Source organism: Lupinus angustifolius, chromosome LG11 (assembly GCF_001865875.1).
Source record: "Lupinus angustifolius cultivar Tanjil chromosome LG11, LupAngTanjil_v1.0, whole genome shotgun sequence".
Taxonomy (NCBI): Eukaryota; Viridiplantae; Streptophyta; class Magnoliopsida; order Fabales; family Fabaceae; genus Lupinus; species Lupinus angustifolius.
Window position 1 is genome coordinate 19,783,118 of NC_032019.1, and position 9,870 is coordinate 19,792,987.

At 35.2% G+C, this 9,870-nt stretch overlaps 2 protein-coding genes across 3 annotated transcripts; one reads left to right on the forward strand and one right to left on the reverse strand.

Annotated features, from left to right (window-relative positions):
* LOC109359386 (aspartic proteinase-like protein 2) lies at positions 766-2,772 on the reverse strand. Of its 2 annotated transcripts, none has more exons than XM_019604031.1 (6): positions 2,518-2,772; positions 2,163-2,390; positions 1,676-1,834; positions 1,444-1,521; positions 1,220-1,322; positions 766-1,047 (listed from the first exon to the last, which is right to left on the reverse strand). In XM_019604031.1, the coding sequence occupies exons 1-6, from the start codon at positions 2,580-2,582 to the stop codon at positions 1,015-1,017; spliced, it is 666 nt and encodes a 221-aa protein (XP_019459576.1). In that variant the 5' UTR covers positions 2,583-2,772; the 3' UTR covers positions 766-1,014. The 2 variants fall into 2 exon arrangements, with proteins under 2 accessions (XP_019459576.1, XP_019459575.1); XM_019604030.1 differs by having other exon boundaries at positions 767-1,047; positions 1,444-1,517; positions 1,672-1,834.
* Positions 3,068-3,938, forward strand: LOC109359814 (polyadenylate-binding protein 2-like). The gene is made up of 2 exons (XM_019604511.1): positions 3,068-3,287; positions 3,739-3,938. Exons 1-2 carry the CDS (start codon positions 3,068-3,070, stop codon positions 3,936-3,938), a joined length of 420 nt encoding a protein of 139 aa, XP_019460056.1.

The following is a 9,870-nucleotide window of genomic DNA, read 5'->3' on the forward strand; positions in this document are numbered from 1 at the left end:
TTGCAAAAAGTGTAGAGAAATAACTTCAGAATAAGTTTAAGAGCTTTTAGAAATTGTATAAGAGTTGTGTGTTGTTGTATATTTGTGTTGTAAGAGTTAGAGCCTTTATATAGACTTTCCAAACACCCATGGTGCCTTTCTGAAAGTGTAGGAGTTGTTTGAATTGAAGAGATTTCGTTTGGAGTGAAAACATTTCATTTTGAGTAATCGATTAAATTAGAGTAATCGATTACAACAATCTGAGTAATCGGTTACTCAACTTTTCAAAACTGGTAATCTGTTACTCAAAGACAGTAATGGATTACCCTGAATAGTTTTAAGTTGGATAACTCTTTTCTCACACACTTAACCTGTTACTTAGATGAAGTAGCACGTTACACACTATTTTTGAAAATTGTTTTAATTATTTTAAAGTGTTTCAACTTTCTTTAAAAATAGTTTGAGCATTACTACTTTGTATATTTAAGAGCTTTAGGATAGAAGTACCTATAGAGACTTAATCTAATTATCTTGAAGCTTTAGTCTTCTTTGTCTTTATAAGTATTCTTTCTTTTCTTCTTTTTGGTGATGTTGGTGCCTTCATTAAAATCGTGCCAAGGTTAGGAGCAAAGACCTTCTTCACAATACTCGATACTCCTAGCTCATATAACTTTATAGTATTGTAGGTGAAACTTACAATCATAGTTAGTCCAACCAATCTGATGACTAGTAAGATTGTAGACAAAATATTTGTGTTTTAATATAATATCTGCGAACAAAAATGTATTGTTGTAAATATCTTAATTTTAAAGAAGATATAGCATGATTAGTAACAGAATAAACAAGAATAATACTTTTAAATTTATTGCAAATAATTCTTAAGATTTAACTATTTTTAGTTGAACTTCAATCATATACAAAATTTATTTTACATATTCTGACAATATATCTCACAAAATAAAATGGCATAAACATAGTATCTAAAAGTTTTTAGAGTGCTAATATACCTCCTAGGATTGTTGCATGTTGGCTCTTCTAGAAGGTAAGGCACCACTTTCCTCCATCTAGCTGTAATGCACAAGTAATCACCACATAGTGAGATAACATGAAAAGTACTAGTACATAAATTATACACCTAATTATTCAAACTAATCAGTCATGCCTAGAATAAACCATGAAGGTCTTTTCAAATCATGAAAAGAGACTAATTCTATCAAATAGTTGAAGCTTAAATACTTACCCTTGGAATCAATAAAAGGTAATCTTGTGGTCTTAAAACCAGAGATGCATTATTAGCAAAATTTAGACTTATTGGAGGAAAGATATCCATGACGTTTAATGCACTAGAAAAGGAAGATTTGTTTAGAGAGTGTAAAAAAAAATCCTCTATTTTTAACATGTTAAAAAAGATCATGAAATATCCACAAAAATATATAAAAATATATATGAACATTTCAACTTAACCCGGTGGTTACCAAGTTACAGTGAAATCCATTGGAATCAATAGTGCTTGCAAATCTTGGAATTGTACGAGTAATCTGCACAAATAAATATTTGTCATTAACTATTGATAAATCTCGGGGAAAAAAATGACATCTCATTATTGTTAAACACATATGGGGCGTATGAAAAATCAAGGAAATATTTATAATTACCAATTAGATGAATATAAATAATCTAAGGAAAACTCAACACGTCAACAATGGGATTATAGGCCCCTTCAATAAAATACGCCATAGTCGTTCCAGAATCAATGATAGCACCTTTGTTAATTAATGTTGTAAAGACTGTCGGATCAATCTTCAAAATATGCCCATCGACAGAGATGCTCTCTAGATTTATATTACAATGAGGCTTGATATATATATTTCAAATAAGTTATTAGTGTAAATATTTTCTGACAAGCTTCGTTCAAGTAATTTTAATATAGATAGTATTTGTGCAGTAACATATTTAATCCAACTTCTATATATTATTTGACACAATAATGAATACATGTCTTCGGTTAAAAAAAAGACCAAAAAATGACAAAATCATAACCATAAAAGAAGTGACTCATAATTTACTATAGTATATTCAAGGAATGAAGATGACCAACATATACAACACTTAACAAACACCATAGAAGGTGTCACATGTAGAAATTAAAACATAGCATTTTATTCTAGACAAAATACACTTACTGTTTTAGAATAAGTGGAGTATAACTCATGTTTGGCTCCACAACCTCACCAAGAATAAGTATGTCCCCACCGCTAATATCTCCTTTTAGACAATGAGAGAATATTTTGGGAGCTTTTCCTTGTGAGTAGAAATGAGAGATGAAAGACGTGTCTTGTTTCCCAAATCCCAATATCTCATCAAGCGCTCTCTCATACAATGTCAATCTCCTAGTCCACAAATTGCTACAACTATTCCATAATACATCATAGAAGTTAATGTTTCCAAGGTTTAAACTTTTCATGAAGAAAAAGAGAAGCAAATAAAAAAAAATAGAAATGTTATTTTAAGTTATCTATAAGTGTCATGATAACTCACCCAAAAGCTAATGGCATAGAGGAATTTGGTGCCACCGGTCCCTTTGAAATATTGGAAATATGCATTAAATCTAAAACAATGTAACCTGCCTACCACCATCTTCATATTGAATGTTAAAGCTACAACGGTCGTTGGTGGAACAAATTGCAAACTTCTGGTGTGAACAAGGGATGATTGAAGATGTGGATGAACTTTAGGGGTCAAAATAATTGAGTTTAATTTATAACAAAAGCCAATAACAGTAATATTCATATTAATGTTATTCAATTAAAAACTTGGAATTAAATTTTTAAATTAGGAAAAAAAAAATTACCGGGAGATCACTAGTTTGAGGACAACCATTGCAGGATATATAACTGACCCACAAAATATCACTACCTGTGTCAAATCTGTACATGGAATTCCCTTGGAGAAGAACCCAAATGTACAGTTGTATAATAAAGCCTGCACAAAGCCATGCCCTTCAAATTTAATAAAAAGAAATGAACATATTTGGTAGACACATAATGTCCTGAATTTTACTATAGTGAATAACAAACCTATTAGGGTCATGTATTCTCATAGGGATCCTAGTAGTGTTAGCAAGAGTGGTACTGCGAATATTTTTATGAAGACTTTGGACAAGGTAAATGATCATAGAGGCTTACATGATACATTTTCTGCCTTTGGACAAATTCTTTCATGCAAAATAGCGATCGATGCTTCTGGCCAATCTAAAGACTATGGTTTTGTTCAGTTCAACAGTGAAGAGGCTGCTCAAAATGATATGTGTATGTAGTTCATTTCCTAAGTTGAATAATAAGCAGGTGTATGTAGTTCATTTCCTAAGGAAGCAAGATAGAGACAATGCTTTAGCAACACAAAATTCAAACCTATCAGAAATTTGATGAAAAGGAGTGGTATGTTGGTAAGGCTATGAAGGAGAGCAAGAACTCAAAGGACGTTTTGAGCAGAGTATAAAAGAGGTTGCTAAAAAATATCATGGTTTGTGAACTTGGATGATGTCATGGTTTGGAACAATTACATGATCATACAAGGTTATGCCAGACCCAAGTGGAGTAAGTAGAGGATTTGTTGCATCGAAGAGAGAATAGCCAGTGCCAATGATAATGGAGCAGAGGAAGCATCTACTTCTAAAAGATGAAGAAAAAAATAATTTTAAAGTAAATTAAAGGAGCATAAACAGAATTAATTATCCAGCTCGAACGGTTCCGTTGACAGGGAGGTTGACAACATTGGACTGTAGCATTCGTCCATGCCTTTGCATGTCCATCTCCCTAACTCTACTCAGCTCCATTCCACGATTAGGAAATGCTCTTTTCAGCAATAGAGATGTGGGAGCTGCAAAAACCATCGTGAAAAACAACAGGGAGAAAAACAGCCAGCATCGATGGAGACATGAGGAGAGGATTCACATGTGAGTATGCCATTCCAATTCGTGGAGGAGTACCAATCTGTTACAGAGACAAGATTTGTTATACACTTCCGATAACTAACATACTCAAACATAAAGGAGAAGCAAGAAAGGGAGGTAGAATAGAGCAGAACCTTTAAATCCTTCTGAGTTCTAAGATTAAATGTGTAGAGTGTAGAACTTGAGATGTCCATTTATACAACAACAGAGGCAACGTTGAGGGTTGGTACATTGTTTAACCAAGTAGCTTCCTTCCCCAAATGGATGTTCCATTGAAAAAATAAAATGCCACCATTTTTGGATGGAGGAAAAGCAAAAGTTGAATTGCTGGAATATTACAATAGAATGCAAAAACAGTATAAAGGTTGATGTTCATGAATTGTTGTTCCTTTTGTTGCTATTCACCATCTTAGTAATTCAGAGAGCTAGTGAGAGAGGTCGCAAGAGAGGAGAGAGGTCGCAAGAGAGAAGAGAGATGAAGAGTTCTAATATGCATGCTTATCAACATAGCTAATTGAAAACTCAATTATAATAGACTAGGGTAAGAGTTTTATATATTATTGGTTTATCATTTACTATTCATTTTTAATTATTGGATATATATTATACTTTTTATAACATAATTAATGGATGAATATAGTATAGTGTGCTTTTCATAACCCAAAAATTGAGATGAATATGAGTGAGATAATTAGTTTTAATGTGTTCAAAATTTAAAGTTTTATTAAATATTACTTTCCACCACAACACCGTTACAAAAACACTAGACAAGATATAGGAATTTGTTCTTAATTCATGTGGTATATGCCAAAATGGTTTCTTCTTTTTTTCTTGCTGTACTTTGAATCATTTTACTTTACGTTACTAGCTTCTCCTACATTCTACAATGCAATATATAATTGGCCCATAAAAGATACATGAAAATATAGGTTGCTAAAACTTAGTAACTGCATTTTATTATTAAAGAAAAATCTATTAAAAAAGAATGGAAATGTATGGCTGGAGGGTGCAAGAGAGAGATAAAGAATTGTAACATGCTTGCATGTCTTTTCTCTCCTCTCTAAACCCAATTAATTGTGTTCAGTGCCACTAAAAAAATCAGAAATAGTTGTTTTGCTAAGTGATTTTACAAGGACAAACATTGTTTGTCTCTAATAATATTTCATTTTCTGTTATGTACACATAATCTCTATCCAATTTACAAACTTTTAATAGATAACATTTTTGTAAAGTTAACTTATATTCATTATAATATAGAGCTAATGGATGGATATAGTACATTTGGCATTTCACAACCCAAAAACATATGACTTGCAAAATAAAAAATGAATGAAGTAGTTTAGTTAATATAGTTTGTTTCACTAAATATATAAAATATATAAAAAATGAGTGTAATATCTATGTAGTCACTTTAAAGATTTATACATAGTTAATATATCATATACTATTTATTTGTATTATATTTTTTTAAGAGTCAATAATGATTAAAAATAAATGGTAAGTAATGGATTGACAATATATAAAAAATTTATATTGTCGTTACATATATTATGTTCTCATAAAAAATTAGATATATTTTATAAAATCACATTCATTATTATAATTCATTTATTTACTTTTCCCATTCTATATTAATTAATTATATTTTGGTAACAAAATCAATTAATATAATTAAAAAGAGAAAATAGATTATGCATTTTCTTTTTACATTATCAATGTATCTTGTATTGAGTTAATGTCCCTCTTAAATATATAAATATAAATATATATATATATTTATTTATTTATTTATTGAGAATAGGGATTTACTTACTCGTCATTCTAATAATTAATTTTAGGTAAATCCAATAATTTTAATTAATAAGTAGATATTCATAATTGATGATAGATAAGATGGAGAATAAGTTTAAAAAAATTACTCAGATAATAAGTTTAAAAAAATTAGACTTTGGATTAAGCAATCCCTACTCATATATTGAACATGTAAAAATTTACATTAATGTCCCGAGAATGCACGAAGAGTCGTTAGATGAAATCAGTAAAAAGTATTGAATCACAACCATGATGTAGTCAATTAGTCACCGAATGCAAGGGGTGGGGGTATTCTGAAATAAGTGTAAGAGAAGAACGTAATGCCCAAAATGCAAGTTGCAACATTCACATCTTTCTCCTCCACCAACGCTAGAATAGAAAATTAACGGAATAACATAAACATCCGAAGTTCCGAACCAGTAAAATTAGTAAAATCTGCAGGTATAACTCCAATTCCTCCAAACATGTCCCCTTTTTTATTTTAATTTCCCTCTCTAGCTCTTCTTAATTCTGTATACTATCCGAGTGTTTGAAAGTGGTGAGAATCCTTCCTAATTGATGTGGAAGCAAGACCAATGAATCTTGGTAGATGAACTATTGAATCATTCAATGATGGTTATTCCAAAGTCTTGGAATTATTCCTTGACTCTTGAGAATTATGAATTCCAACTTAGAAAGTTAGAGTAGCACTTTTCAAAGTGTCTTGAAAAGTATGACAACAATTAATCATCCACTATGTCTTTATGATCTAGTCTTCCTCTCATTCACTATATATAGGGGACTTGTGAGGAAGAGATACAACAAACAAGCGAGAAACAACATCATAGAGAGAAAGTGAGAGAGTTTATCCACATAGTGTGAGATTTATATTCCTAGTGAGATACTAGAGAGAGTTTGTATTTCCATCTTTTTGGGTGAGATTGAGTGTTATCCTCTTTGTAAGAGAGAATCAAATATTGTAATCCTACTTTCTATAGTGGAGATATTTTCTGGACTAGGTCCCGTGGTTGTTTCCTTCTCACATTGATGGGTTTTTTCCACGTTAAAATTCTTGGTGTTATTCTTCTATCTTCTCTATTTTATTTTTCCACTTGCCGCTTTCGCAAGTGCCCATTTTGCATCACACAAAGGAAGGAAATTGGTTCTGAATTTTCCAACAGTGGTATCAGAGCCGATGGTTCGAATGCTCAACGGAGTATTGAAGCGACAAGTGGTCGGTAGATCCATGAGGGATCCTTGTGTCGAAAGTCTTCCTGGCGAGAGGTCAAGGCGGCGTGTTCCGTTGATTAAAGGATAAGCCAACGGCGATGCAAGTAGATAGAGAGTTGAGCTCTAGTGTATTCAATACTCGAATAGGAAGTCACACTTGAGGGGGAGATGTTAGGTATTCCAAGTGTGAATAAAGAAGTCTCACATCGGGCAAGAATGGATGAGTTAAAGAGCATATAAGTGGATGGACCCATAGACCTAATGCCTTAAGGTTTTGGGTCAAGATGTGGTGTCAAGCCCACTTCTATGTTTCTTTCACTTAGCCCATGGAAGAATGTTGTAACCCATGGATGAAGATCTCCCAACAAGTGGTATCAGAGCTCCCAGGTTCATTCGGAGACCTTAGCCTATGTAGTCCAAGATGGAAGGAGCCGCTAGTATCTCATTTGATGGAGATATGTTCAAGTTGACAGCTGACAACTATTCCTATTGGAAGCCCATGATGGAGAATCATTTATACTGCAAGGATATGCATGAGCCTATTTCTTGCAAAGACAAGCCAGAAGATAAGGGTGATAGAGATTGGGAGGTTTCGAATCGAAAAGTTGTTGCAATGATTTGGAAGTATATTGACAGAAGTTTATTTGAGCATGTGTCCACATATACAAATGCTTATGAGTTGTGGTCAAAACTTGAATCTATGATTCAAAAGAAAACTCCTAGAAATAAAGCATCTATTGTTAGAAGACTGGTGAAACTCGACTACAGAGATGGTCAGAGTATGATAGAGCACTTGAATTCATTCAAGGGTCTTGTCAATCAATTGATAAAGATAGACATGAAGATATAAGAATAATATCTATGTCCTATCGCCTGGGCGAGGAAGGGCCTCGCTTGGGCGAGAACGCCCAGGATTTTAATAAGCCCCTAGAACTCTCTCGCTTGGGCGAGAGATGTCTCGCTTGGGCGAGAGATGTCTCGCTTGAGCGAGTAGAGGCCTCGCTTGGGCGATATTACCTTCGCTTGGGCGAGGAAGGCTTCAGTTTATTTGAGATTTAAAGATGAATTGTCACTTGGGCGACTAGTCCCTGCTTTTGCGAGGGACAGGGTGGAAAGATTGAAATAAGATGATGTTGTGAAAAATGCGATGAACCCGGGTAGGATGTGTTGTGATATAAAAGTTGTGGAATGAGATCATGGCTTAGATGAGAAGCATGACTCCACAAAAGTATGAAGCATTGTTTGTGTTTATGCCTTGTTGGGCAAGTATTTGACAACTGGGGGGTACCCTAGTAAGGATAAATGAAATCACAGAACAACGATCGACCGACCGTAAGAGGCCTGGTCATGTGACCGTCCAGGATTATTCGGTGATGGATTGTAGTGAATGAGATGTTACCTTGAGCATGTACGGTTGACGTACTATCGGGTCCCACGAGAAGCATTCCTTGTCGGGAGATGGCTTAAGGATGGGCCGATCATGTGTTTGATTAATACATTTGCATTTGACTTTGACTATGAATGCATTGCATTGTGACCATGAAGTAGTGGAGATGAAATATACGGGACGACTTAGAGCACCATGATGTAAGTAGGGATGGCACTGATTGGACGGTGATTCGCCAATAATATCTCGAGGGAGAGTCTGGGTGAGACGAGTCCCTTGTATTCCTGGGGAGGTACCCTGTTGGATCGGACAATTCTCACAGGCCAAACTAAGCAATCTCTGACAACCCCTTGATTGCATTCGAGATCGATGAGAGGGATGCCCAGAAAGCGTTTGTACGACCTAGGTCCGGGTAGGACTGTTCCTGAGGGAACCGATCGATCTATTTTTAATTCCTTGCGAGGATATGTTATTTCGGGTGCGTACAAAGAGGCTTGGTGTGGGACCTGTACTCTCGGTTATTTTCGATTAGGATGTTGGATGGATATTGGTGTAAGGTGGATAATCATGACATATCATGCATACATTATCATTGTGGAAGTGAATTCCCACATGTGAGGTAAAAGCATTGTGTATTCCTACATTTATGCATGTGATATGGTTATGAGTAGAATGTTGATTATATTACTTGATATATTGGTATTGGTAGAATAAATGGTAATTCATGTATTTCTTCATGATGTAAATGATAAATGACGAACTATATGTTAAAGTATATTTTACGTGTGATATTCTGAGTAAGTCCACACCGTCAATGAATTTATGTTCATTAGATGTCTTACTCTCTTTGCTGTATTGTTCTCATTTTGTATATATTTGCTATGCAGATGGCCAACAACAACACTCACATTCGAGGTTATCACTACACGGTGTCCCCGATGGGACAATGGGCTAGTGACGGGCACAGATATACATACACAGACCCATGTGGTCTGTCGTTGCACATGGTGTGCAACGGGTCATCGATGATGATCCCTCACCCCGACACCTAAATTGACGCTTCCTTCACCTTGCCGCCAAAGAGGCCGATGTCTCTAGAGGTTGGACTTCGATCTCCGCCAGTCAGGAGTGATGGCACTGTTTCCTCCCACGGTTATAAGACATGGCCAGATTGTTTGGATGCTTCGTCATCTAGTAGGGCCAAGAGGAGCAGTGGTCTTGTAGGAGGTCCGTGCATGAAGGCTCCGGTTTTGAGAATGTCATCCCCTCCGAATTATGCCGCTAGGTTATGGCATAATGAAGTGGCGGAAGAGGAAGAGGAGGACGAGGTTGTTGAGCTCGCCAATGTAGAGTGCTCGGTGGAGGTGATCGACCTCGTGTCTGACTCGGAAGAGGAGGAGGACCCGAGTGAGGGGTCCAACATTCCTGGAATCTTTTGAGTCAGCTTGTGGGCCAGTCGATGTCCCCTTTTTGTTTTTGGTGGGGGCTGTGTTTCTTTTGATTTTGTATATGTTAGTGGCGATGTAGTTTC